This window comes from Scyliorhinus canicula, chromosome 6, assembly GCF_902713615.1.
Source record: "Scyliorhinus canicula chromosome 6, sScyCan1.1, whole genome shotgun sequence".
NCBI lineage: Eukaryota > Metazoa > Chordata > Chondrichthyes > Carcharhiniformes > Scyliorhinidae > Scyliorhinus > Scyliorhinus canicula.
This window is the reverse complement of record NC_052151.1, coordinates 114,440,331-114,453,823: the sequence shown is the minus strand read 5'-3', so window position 1 is coordinate 114,453,823 and position 13,493 is coordinate 114,440,331. Positions and strand designations below refer to the sequence as shown.

General features: G+C 40.8%; 1 protein-coding gene across 7 annotated transcripts in view; it reads right to left on the bottom strand.

The window, feature by feature from the left end:
• Nucleotides 1-13,493, bottom strand: part of supt3h (SPT3 homolog, SAGA and STAGA complex component) — a 518,479-nt gene that overhangs the window by 85,967 nt on the left and 419,019 nt on the right. For all 7 annotated transcript variants that reach the window (XM_038799932.1, XM_038799934.1, XM_038799933.1 and 4 more), the window contains one exon: nucleotides 12,676-12,867. In XM_038799932.1, the coding sequence (XP_038655860.1) occupies nucleotides 12,676-12,867 (192 nt within the window). The remainder of the gene's footprint in view (nucleotides 1-12,675; nucleotides 12,868-13,493) is intronic.

The following is a 13,493-nucleotide window of genomic DNA, read 5'->3' as shown; positions in this document are numbered from 1 at the left end:
TGGGCTTGCCAGTGACGCTACATCCAGTGAAAGGTAAACAGTTTACTTTATTGGTTTCTTAAAAAAAACCCTGCAAAACATGGAATTCTCCCATGCCTCCGTCGGCAAAAATCAATGATTGGGGCGGGGGAGGAGAGAATTTGGTGGGAGGCCAAAAATCGGTTTCACGCCGGTGTAAATTTACAGTGGTATTTTCTGATGGTGTGCGCCATGGCGTATTGGGAATCCTGCTGGAAACTGGCATGAAACCGATTTTCACCTGCTAATGGGATGCAAATGAAGGCCTGCAAAGAATGTTTCGCTCCACTCCCAATTCTCCATTATTCCAACAGGAAAACAAGCCAGTCTAGAACAGGTCTGGACCAAGCGCCGTACAAAAGTCAGGAATTACCTGAAGAAGGCCGGGGGCTGCCAGCGATCATGGATCCTGCAACACTGCAGCGGTGTGTGTGTGTGCGCGTGTGTGGGGCCAGGGGGGGAAATCTATCACGTGGATCACCAGTATCAGTGTCCTTGAGGTCTGTCTTTGTCCTACGGGTGGTCCATCCTCGTCCTTCGGGAGGTCCATCCTCGTCCTTCGGGAGGTCCATCTTCGTCCTTCGGGAGGTCCATCCTCGTCCTTCGGGAGGTCCATCCTCGTCCTTCGGGAGGTCCATCCTCGTCCTTCGGGAGGTCCATCTTCGTCCTTCGGGAGGTCCATCTTCGTCCTTCGAGAGGTCCATCTTCGTCCTTCGGGAGGTCCATCTTCGTCCTTCGGGAGGTCCATCTTCGTCCTTCGGGAGGTCCATCCTCGTCCTTCGGGAGGTCCATCTTCGTCCTTCGAGAGGTCCATCCTCGTCCTTCGGGAGGTCCATCTTCGTCCTTCGGGAGGTCCATCGTCGTCCTTCAGGAAGTCCATCATCGTCCTTCAGGAAGTCCATCTTCGTCCTGGGGAGGTGCATCCTCGTCCTTCGGGAGGTCAGTAATGTTGGGTATGACAGCGGGCTGTGCCCCATTAAGCTCACCCCATCACAGAAGACGGCGGAAACCTGCCGGTGTTTACCTATAAAATAGGAAATTGCACTCTGGACGGACGATATGGCATGTTTTCCCATAGTCCTCTGTAGCTGGAAACATTCCCCATCCCCGCCCTTTATTCTGATAGAAGAAATGCAGATGTAAGCTGTTGCTATTTCCATTCAAAGAAACACCTGTACAATTACCCTACAGGATAGAATACATAGAATGGACAGCATTGAATTAAAACTATATTTGAGTTCATCAAGCAATTTAAAATTGATTGGTTTGAATGAATGACATAATATCAGTGCTAGAGGTAATGGTATGTGATTGAGTTTTCCACTTTGATTTAAAAGAGGTTCCATCTGCTTCATAAACATGTTTAGCAAACCCTTTATTTCGGAATTTAACACATATAACTCACATTGAAACAGATCATTAATGTCACAGTGAAATGATCTGATTCTACACGATCCTTTAAAACAGAGATGAGGAGGAATTTCTTCAGCCAGAGGGTGGTGAATCTGTGGAACTCTTTGCCGCAGAAGGCTGTGGAGGCAAAATCACTGACTGTCTTTAAGACAGAAATAGATAGGTTCTTAATTAATAAGGGGATCAGGGTTTATGGGGAGAAGGCAGGAGAATGGGGATGAAAAGCATATTGAATGGCGAAGCAGACTCGATGGGCCGAGTGGCGTAATTCTGCTTCTGTGTCTTATGGTCTCACACCCTCCTTCAAATTTTTCACAAAGGTAATGCCAGTTTCATTCTAAATATCTATTTGTCTCCGATAATTAGTATTATACATGGAGAAGAATTATGAGCAGGTGTAAGCCATTCAGCCTCTGTTCTGCAATTCAATAAGATCATGGCCAATTTTATTGCGGTCTTAAGTTCACATTTCTACCATTAGAATTTTTTTTACTGAAATATTAAATTTTATAATTTACTCGTCGACATACATTAGGATCGGTTGCACTGCTGAATGAATACATTTTCTTTTGAAATACATTGAATGTTTCCAATATTCTGAACATGGGACACTGAACAAATGACAATGAATCTCCAAATCCATTGCAGTTAAGTAACATGACTTTTCCCTGAATACAATACAAGGAATAAATTCTTGTTACTAGTGCACTGAACCACGCACCCGATTGCATATTTCAGGCAGTATAATTAGTTGGGCTGGTTTGATGCAGTCTAGTAACTTTTAAAGGACCGTGAAGCTTAAATAAATGCACAATAGCACATGTGCCAAAAAAAAAACGAGCACATTGCCCAGTTCAACTAAATAACTGCAGAGATTAATATACACACACAAGCAGGTTCACCGAGTGATTGAACGTAAAGCCTACTAATCAATTAATCATAGGACAAATGCCAAGTAACCCAGGCACTAAGCAAATTGGGCTCTATTTGCACTTCTAGCCTCTCTAAAGCTGATCTTGTCTTATGGAACTTAAAAGTGGATTGAAACTCCTAGTCTGTTAAGTCAATCTATGGTACAAGGCCTGAGTCAGCATCAGATCTTAGAACAAGTAAGCTTATGTATTTCTTGAGATTGTGGAAAGTGCTGACGTAAAATAATACATGAATCAGTTCAATGAAGCTCACTTGAGGATTGGCTCCTACTTCTAAGTGGTTTTGGGAGCTTAAAATTTGGCATTTCTGCTGGGTACCATACTCACAACAAGAGATCAAATGCAAAACTTTTTGCTTAACTGAACATTTTGGGGTCTTGTTTTGACAACTTAATCTCAAATAGCCTTGAAATTGCATGTGCCAATATTTGCAACAAATTGCTTAATATATTCACAACAAATTTATTCATCTGCTACTTTGATGGAAACCTGAACTCTTTGGAACCTAACTGATTAAAGTCTTCGTTAAAATTGTGGACTAAAGAACTCCATACAAACATGTTTATCCTTCATAGGTTACATTCTGCTTTGTAACTAGTAACGGAGAAAATGCTTTAACTAGACTTTGAAGTGAAACGTTGAATTGCACACTATCTGAATTTATTGCATTGTCCTAACTGAAAGGCTAATCTTTACAAAGAGCCAGATGCACTTTAGTTTGAATGTGTTTATTTCCTGGCAAAGGGAATGGTACTACATCTGTTAACAACAGAACAATAAATCCGCAAACACCAAGCAATCCACAATAAGGAATTCAAAAACATGCAGTTCGAATAAAACAAAAGAAACAACCACAGGCATTCTTTTTTCTTAAAATTTCAGTGGCTCCCAGTTTCTTTTACATCTCCCAACTTGAAGATATTGGGCTGAAGCCATGTTGCGCAAAACGGGAGCCCATTTCTTATGGGACAAGGGTCCTTCGATCCCAAAGATGCCTCCCTGGACTATGCCATATACCTGGCCCAGGAGCTATTTGCACATGGCAGATAATTCCGTAGCTGCTGTAGTGGGATCCCCAATTAATTGAGTCAGGCCTTTGGGGGCCTGCTCCACAGGAAGACGAAACAAAAAGTTTTTTTTTGAACTGTTAAAACCTATCTTCCACCTGTATGAAACAGGGATAATCTTTTCCCCTTATACACAATCAGCTTCAAACTGCAGTGACTGATCATCCTTTTTTGCCTTTCAGTTAGGTTAACTCTAACTCATTATGTTATCCTTGGAATTAGCATAGAACATTTAGTACATCTATTGCCCAGATTTAAAAACACCTGCCATAAGTAAATCATTGTATTTAAAAATCCTTTAGGACCATGTAAAATGACTAATGTATTGCTTAAAATTCACAAGTCAAAGAAGCACATGTAGAAACCTCTTAAGTATCTCAGAGTACAAATAAGTACAGATAATTTAAGACTAGTTTTCAAAGCAAACCTTAAATCAATAGCCCAATACTTGCTGTTGCAATATCATATGACAACCGGTTTCTAAATAGTTTTGAAGCATTCTGTTGCCTTTAGATCAGTTTCTGAAGCAATCAAATTAAAATCTCCCCAGTATTACAATAAAGTGAAATCTCAACCTTTCCACTGGATCATCCATGGACTTTGTCAATTTGCAAACACCTGCAAACTAACTGGACCCTAACTATTGATAAGGTTGCCTTTTTTGGTCCATTTACAGCAGCAAATATCAGAAATGAAAGTAAAGAATAGAAGATAAATATTTCAACAAACCGAAAATTACACATCTTTCACGATAGAATATGTTTAAAACAATATTTACATGTAATATGTGCGACATTCAGAAATTAAGGATACGTGTAATATTCTAACTAAATTTCTCAAAAAAGACTCAAAATAAAATTTCACATTGTTTCCTCTATGTGCACACTGAAATTTACATTGCTTTTAAATTAAAATTAGTTGATCCGATTACCTAAATGCTATACATCTTTTTAAAAAATTAGTAACCTTGAACATTATCAGAATTTTGCTAAGTACAAGTGAATGCAGTGCAGCCACAAACACATTTAGTTGCAGAACAGAAAACACATTGATATGCTGAGAAAACAAATGACTGAAATCTGCAGTTTTTAACAATCTGTAATATTCTGAAGTCTGCTCGGCATGGTATACCTTGTTATGGATGTTTCATGCATTCAGATAAAAAGTCTTTAATTAAAGTTTTTTAACCTGATCTTTGCACGGACCTGATTCGCTGGTGTACTATTGCGATTAAACTCTATCACTTCCTGGCCTAATCGGCATCAGTCAATTTTCTCAATTTTAAATGTAGATTTTATATCTCCCTTTGCTTGCCCCCCCCCACCACCCTCATTTTAGTTTAAAGCTCTATGCACAGCCATGGTTATAAGATTCATTCGGATGCTGATCCCAGCTTGGTTGTTAGTATTTGTTGGTAATACAACAAAACTGTAGTTTGTTTTATAAGTGGATATTGTTGGGCTTTTAAAAATGGCTGTCACAGATCACCTGACTTTTGAAATGCAAGAGTTGACCAAGATTCTCGAAAAGAATTACAATAACCACAGTGTCGTGGCATGTCAGACGTGGTATTGTTAAGAATCACCTCAAAATAGCAAGGGCAATGAAGTCTCAAGTAACCCATATCCAGAACTGCCAGGTAACAAAGGGTAGCTACTGAAATCTTTTCTGTACAAAGAAATGCTAAGGACCCCAGTATGCATCCATTGTATGTTGATGGTTTTGACCACAGGAGGTGGAAGCTGCTTCATTAATATGAACAAACCATTCATTGCTTCTATCGTATATCAATGGCCGGTCATCACACGATCAAAATACACATTTCTAAATGCCTTTTTATTGCAAGTCCTTCTTGCTTGCAAAAACACAGCACTTCAGAATGCAGAACTAACATCAATGCAGAAACGTGGCTATAACATTTTGCCTTTTCGTTTTGAAACTATGCCAAAAGACTTAAAGTTTAAAGCCTTCTCGAAAACTGTTTCTGAGTGATCCACCTAGAAACAACTTCAGAGAAGCAAAAAAGGAGCTTCAACCTAGGAAGAGACATCCATATACATCTGGTGATCTGCTGTAAGTAACTGGGCAGTTTTGAATCAGAGGAAAAAGAAACCTACCCTCCTCCTTGCAAACCTAATTACACTAGCCTCACTATTAAAACAACATTAGGAGTGGCACAGTGGATAGCACTGCTGCCTCACAGCGCCAGGTACCAGGGTTCAATTCTTGCTTTGGGTGACTGTGTGCCTTTTCACTTTCTCCCCATATCTGCGTGGGTTTCCTCAAAGTGCTCCACTTTCGTTCCACAGTCCAAAAATGTGCAGATTAGGTAGATTAGCTAAATTTCCCCATAAATGGCTGAGTGGCCTCCTTCTGCATTGCAGACATTCTATGGATTCTACAGTTCCGGATTATACTGCAGTGAAACTCACACCAGAACAAATGAAGTAGAAGATTATTTATAAACTTAATTATAAAATAAACATTTGTCGTGCAGCATGGTGGCACAGTGGTTAGCACAGCTGCCTCACGACGCTGAGGTCCCAGGTTCGATCCTGGCTCTGGGTCACTATCCGTGTGGAGTTTGCACATTCTCCTTGTGTTTGAGTGGGTTTCGCCCCCACAACCCAAAAGATGTGTAGGGTAGGTGGATGGCCATGCTAAATTGCCCCTTAACTGGAAAATATAAATTGTGTACTCTAAAATTAAAAAATAAAATAAGCATTTGTATTGCAGCCCTAAAATTAATCTTCGGAAAGTAGAAAAGACAAAATCCTCAAATACCAACATTAAAACAAAATATTGGGTGGGATTCTCCTTTTGGGAGACTCTGTTGTCCTGCCGGAGGTGAATTGTAACCAGCTTCCGATTCCCCTGGGAGTGCAAAGCGGCAAGCAACTCCACATTCCTTGCCATGCAAATCTATGCATGCATGGAAGATGAGATTCCAGAGGAAATCCCACTATCGGGCCACCATTTTGAGTGAGCGGCTCGATAGCGAGATCCCGTGGCAACGGCGAAGTTGATGGATCCTGCTGGCGGGCCGCCTGCGAAAAACACGTGGCGGGGTGGTCCGTAAATCCCACCTATGATCTCTGCTTCTCTCGCCATAGATGCTGCCTGACCTGCTGAATATTTCCAGAATTTTTGTTTTATTTTACTCAGATATTAAACCTTTACACACCCTGCCCCTCCTCCCCAGAGCTGTTATTTTTTTAATTTAAAAACACAATTTGCTTAGAAATAATTGTTTTTTTTCAGTATGCTTCACAACATTTCACAAAGGACAGTATCAGTACACTGTGGTTAATTTGTACGGAGCAACGGAATACCACAAAAGCACAAAATCTAGCCATGCAGTCAGTCTTGCTGAAGAGGTGTTCTGGAAATGTAATAGTTGTCTACATATCTTTTTGTGAACAAAAATAGTATCAGGAACTAGCTTTCTTTAGCTTTATAGACAGAATAATTGATTTGCGCAAATTTATCTCTTTTTTGATATATTCTAGTTCTTCTCTATTTTCTCTGGTGTTCATTATCCAATGGGTTTACAATTCCCGTACCAGCCTCCCCGGACAGGCGCCGGAATGTGGCGACTAGGGGCTTTTCACAGTAACTTCATTGAAGTCTACTCGTGACAATAAGCGATTTTCATTTCATTTTTCATTAGTTGCACACTTATTCCATTGTGATCCAACTGTTCACTTTTTCAAGATTTTGAGATGATTACAATCTGACTATTTAGTTTGGAGCAATTGCATTTTAAGGTACACCACCCTTTACATAAATACTGTCTGGAAGGGTAGTTAATTTTGAAGGGCAAATGTTAATATTTTTCTTGCCAGTTATAGGCTTAATCACAATTACTGAAACATTCTCTTTTCTAAATTTATCCTGCTACTTCCTTCTTTCTTTTTTAAAATTGTACTACCACAGACCAATTCCCAAAACAGAGTCTTTGTTGGCAACATGCTTCTAAAGCCAACACTGATACTACGCACTTAGAACATAGAACATAGAACAGTACAGCACAGAACAGGCCCTTCGGCCCTCGATGTTGTGCCGAGCAATGATCACCCTACTCAAACCCACGTAACCACCCTATACCTATAACCCAACAACCCCCCCCTTAACCTTACTTTTAAGGACACTACGGGCAATTTAGCATGGCCAATCCACCTAACCCGCACATCTTTGGACTGTGGGAGGAAACCGGAGCACCCGGAGGAAACCCACGCACACACGGGGAGGACGTGCAGACTCCGCACAGACAGTGACCCAGCCGGGAACCAAACCTGGGACCCTGGAGCTGTGAAGCATTTATGCTAACCACCATGCTACCATGTTGTACAGTTTAGTTGAGGAACATGTAGTTACTTTCAAGATGTTTTGATGAAAGATTTTAATTGGTCATCTACTCAGCTTGCATCTGCATATTATCATTGCAATTTTTGAGGATTTAAAAAAAATTATTGAATAGAACAAGCTGCTTAACCCCTGATATAAACCCTTTTAAACCTATAAGACCAAGGCAAGCCAGCAGCACTGTTCGATTCCCGTAACAGCCTCCCCGAACAGGCGCCAGAATGTGGTGACTAGGGGCTTTTCACAGTTACTTCATTGAAGCCTACTCGTGACAATAAGCGGCTTTCTTTCTTTTCTTTTCTAAATGAGCACTGTCAACACAAACCCACATTTCAGAATTGCTCTGATGGGATGATAGGAAGGCCAGCAAATGTAAGCTGTCTTGGAACCAAAGAGCATTCGTAATCCCATCCTTTGTGGGGTAAGTAGTTATAACATAAGGCTCATGGCTAAATAGAAATTACTCATGAAGACTGTTTTTTGCTTATTGAAGGCTGAATCATACACATTATAAGATATAAAAGTGACGAATATCATTCAGCTCATCCATACAGACCAAATCAACCATTACAGTAACAAAATTGAATGGTCATTTCAGAGTTTTTGCCCAGTTTGTCTGATTCAAAAATCCATTTCATATGTTCACCACAAATATGAACAACTTTCTCACATAAGTCCGACATTTGGCTTCGAACAATTCAATAAATTCCCTCTTGGCCAGAGTCAGATATTAAGTCGAAGGTGGTAATCTAAATGTAGTTTTTCTTTGCTGTGTATACCTCGATGAGATTCTCTCTTAGTTTTTAAACCTGAGAAACCCAAGTCTCTCTAACCGCCGGTTCTGCAATTCTGCGCATCCCCCCCGGAAAAGTGTGTACTCGGGGAGTTTGCTGCAACTAGTATCCACCACCTGAGGCCATTGCTAGTGGCCCACCTCTCTATTCTCTAACCCCGAATGGCCAGATTCCCGATGGCGTATTTCGAATGTGGTCCTGCCATTCGGGATACTTGCGAGGCGGCTGTGGACTCAGTCGAGGGCAGGCTGATCGGAGGGCAGGTGTGGCCTAATTCGGGACTGGGCTTTTATTGTGCGGACGGTCCGGGTCGGGCATATGGCCAATCGGGGGCACTATTTCTGCAGTCCAGGTCCGCGGTCTGAGTCCGCCATGGAACACGGCGCGGCCACTGGAGGCTGCCGCCGTGCGTATGCGCAGCCTCTGACCCGGAGATGTAGGGGGAGGTTGTATTGGCAGCTGTAGCTGCGAGCTCCATGATAGCTGCCTGCTAGCCCCCTGCAATGCTGTGAATCTGTGAATCACCAGTTTTTCTGCCATAAAAGACCACAGTTTTCACGACGGCATGGGGACATAGTCCCTGAAAAGGAGAATCCAGCCCAATATTTTAGAAAAAATAAAGAATTTGTTTAAAATAGAAATGTCTTAAGGTTTATTTCTGCCATTCTGAGTTTCTAAAAGTTTCTTTCTTTTCCCTTTTATTTCTACTTTTCTGATCTCCTTATAACTCAAGTGATAAGTGGGTAGCTGAGCTACTCCCAACTCAGTAATACCATTCTAAAATACCCACGGAAGGGTGCATGAAACCTTTCAAGCATCTGGATAAGATGTGCAGAATAACTATTACATTGCACATTAATTCATCTGAAGATCTTGTTCAAATACTTAAAATATAAGTATTTTATTAAAAAAGAGCAACAATGCACAGATAGCATCCTGAGGGCTGTAAGAAATCAATACAAATGAAAGGTATTCATATAGCCTTCGAGAAACACCCTGCCAAATGTGCCCGAGACAGGACTTTAACCTTTTTCCACTGAATTGCGCCCCTTGTGTCTGATGGAATGAATTCCCTCCTGATGTTTGTGAAACTCTAATGGTTTGGAAAGAGTACTTAGCGGCACAGTAAAATAAGCACACTACCCTTCCACTTTTGGGACCCAAATGTGCATTCTGCCACATTGATAATAAGCTTTTATATTGGTACCATTAAATTCAGATTCCAAGAGTTTGATGTCCAGAGGCCAAATCCCAACATTTATATAATTAAACCCAATTCCTTCAGCTTAATCAAATAAAGTTTCACAGATATGGAAGCAGTTAAAGAATAAATGTATTTTTCTGAAATTAGCATTGTTCCAATTCCTACTAAGCACATGTCCACAATTTTAAATTGTCAGTCAGTACAAACCAGTAGTAAAATTATTAATTTCACTCCGAGGTGGAAGGAAGGCTGAAGTGTGAAATACAAATTCACAATGGCACAAAAGGTGTGCTACTTCAAAGCATTGGAAGTTAAAGTGCATCATGAGGCAAAGCAGGGAAGTGTGTTGTGGGTCTCACAATCGTAACATGTGCAAAAAAAAACAAAAACATTTCCCTTGCTATAATTAGATTAGCATAACATTCATTAGAAGTTTTTCTGACGGCTCAGTTGGCAATGGCTGTGTGTTAACTAAACAATATTGAGCAGGATGCCCTATGATCTACTTCCCATCAGCTGAGTTAACTGATCTCAGATAGGATGGGGTATCACGATTCCTTCGTGATGCTCGGCTAAGAAAGAAATATAACAGCCCTGTGCAGTGATCTGCATATCTGTATTTATATAAGGAGTCAATGTTTAGAAGTAACAACTGAGTAATCACTAGATGGCAGCACGAGAGATGGGTATGAAAGACAAATTCAAGCCGAGTTCCTGCCTCTTTGTTGATGTAGTGACTAGTGACCAGAGGTAGAGAGAGATAGCTCTGAGTGTAGGCGTTGTTAATCATAGTTAATATATATTTAATCTTGTTTATTTAATCTCTAGTATAGTTGTTGAGAGAACAAACACAGTTTATTTAACGAGAAGAATTTGAGTGTTAATGAACATCGAATAGAGGATCATCTTGGTAAGAAGCAAATGAGTAACATATATTACACAAGGTAACATAACAACCTGGTTCCCACTTCTGAGCATGACCCACTTACCTCTGTTGGGCAACGCATGTGTGGACTTCACGTAAATGCCGAATTCAGAATTGAAAATGATTTTAAAAAACAATCAATATCTGTACAGTAATGATTTTGCTGGTTTCTTCTTATTGCAAAACAGAAAGGGACTCTCAATAGATCCATGAACTTTGCTTCTGCCCAAGTACATTTATCTGTAGTGTACTAAGGTTTAAATAATTGTCCTTGAAGATATAATGATGTGGAGCATCATATATAAATTGTCCACTTCCAAAGATTGTGGGGGGCAGGGAAGGAGGGTTAAAAGAGATTATAAATGAGCATACATTTACAATAAACAAAGGTTAACTGATTTCTACAAATATAATTATATTCATTTAATTTATTTTGTTACTATTGTTAAAACAGTTGAAAACAAAATCAATCTGCTCCAATTTTCTCCTTAATATTTTCTCACTTCTCCTATGCTTCCTTGTTGAGCTGGAAGCATAGCAAAGTATTGGCAACCTGGACTACTTAGAATTGTTGGGAATTTTGCTTTGCGATTGCCTGGCAGACAATAAATCTCTATGGACTATAAAACACTCCATTAGTTAGTTTCACCAATCCACGAAGCTGGCACCTGCCATTACAATTCATGGCACAGCTTAGGTGAATCGGACCTCATTAAATTAACATTGATGTTGGGATACTGCATTATTCACAACTATTTAATTAACCACTTCAATATTTGACTTAAGCTATGATTTAATGCAGGACAAAACTACACAATGTAAAAACAAAACCTTACTGTTGTCTAATAACATAAATGGTTAAGATCTAATGGAGATGAAATTGGTCTTGGATGGTGGCGGAAAACATGCAATAGCCAAACAATGGACAGCCCCTTTTACACCTTGATGCTTCTTGACACTGTTTAAGACCAATTTCAACCCAATGCCTTTGTTTGTAAGACGAGGCAACTTTTGGAATAAAACAACACCAAAAGCAGTGAACACAAATACTGAATTATTCAAAATGGGAAATAAGCAAGTTCCCAATTTGGTACATATTGGAAGCTTCAGATTCAGGTTAGAACATAGAACATAGAACAGTACAGCACAGAACAGGCCCTTCGGCCCTCAATGTTGTGCCGAGCAATGATCACCCTACTCAAACCCACGTATCCACCCTAAACCCGTAACCTTACTTTTTAGGACACTACGGGCAATTTAGCATGGCCAATCCACCTACCCCGCACACCTTTGGACTGTGGGAGGAAACCGGAGCACCCGGAGGAAACCCACGCACACACGGGGAGGACGTGCAGACTCCGCACAGACAGTGACCCAGCCGGGAACCGAACCTGGGACCCTGGAGCTGTGAAGCATTGACGCTAACCACCATGCTACCGTGCTGCCCACGTGTCAGATAACAGATATGTCTTGCCTAAAAAATCATAGAGCATGTCAACTTTCAGTTCGAATTTCATAGGCCAAAGTTATCCCCTAATTCTATGTTTGTTCTTTACATACTTAATAAATACACTGTTCTGATAAGTTGATAATATTTCACCAAAAGTCTACATTTAAAGCTAAAACTTAGTTCATACATTTTACTATGATGATGTCTATACAGCACAGCATGATGGTGGTACAGAGTGCAGAAGAATGTTGCTCCATTGATCATAGAATTTACAGTGCAGTAGGAGGCCATTTTGTCCATTGAGTCCGCACCGGTCCCTGGAAAAAGCACTCCACCCTATCCCCTCCCTGTAACCCAGTAACCCCACCGAACCTTTTTTGGGAACTAAGGGCAATTTATCATGGCCAATTCACCTAACCTGCACATCTTTGGACTGTGGGAGGAAACCGGAGCACCCGGGGAAACCCACGCAGACATGGAGAGAATGAGTAAACAGTATCTACCAACCTTTTTTCTCTTGCGAGTTTTGGCTTTAGTATTGCTGGAATCTTGCCCCATGCCTCCATTCCCCATGTTTCCTGAATGTGTTTTAGACACAAGATGTGCTGCAGATGCAGGGGTTGTTGGCGTTGATGGGGGCGTATTCTCAGGAGAGTCAGGGTTACTCTTCAAACTCGCGGAGTGAACTTGAAATTGTATCTAAAAGGACATAGTAATTTTTTGAGAGGCTGAAACACCAACAGGTTGTTCATAGAACCAGATACTAATCCAAATCCACCGTAAGCACACATTTTATGGGAGACTTGATTTTTGACAATATATTGCTTAGGTGATTAGCAACCTTTGTTTCTTTCCTGTTCAGATATTTTAGGAAATGAGAGAGCATTAATCATCATCAATTCAATTATTTATTAAATGCACATAATGAAAAATATACTAGTAGGCCAAGTTAATATCCCATTTACAATATACCTTTTCAATTTGATCACCACTGGGACCCCACCATGAAGGCATTTCATAGAATCATAGAATTTACAGTACAGAAGGAGACCATTCGGCTCAGAGTCTTCACCGGCTTCTGGAAAGAGCACCTCAGATAAGCCCAAACCTCCACCCCATCCCCGTAACCCAGTAACCCCACCCAACATTTTTGGTCACTAAGGGCAATTTAGCATGGCCAATCCACCTAACCTGCGCATCTTTGGAGGAAACCGGAGCACCCGGAGGAAACCCATGCAGACATGGGGAGAAAATGCAGACTCCGCACAGGCAGTGACCCAAGCCGGGAATCAAAGCTGGGACCCAGGAGCTGTGAAGCAACTGTG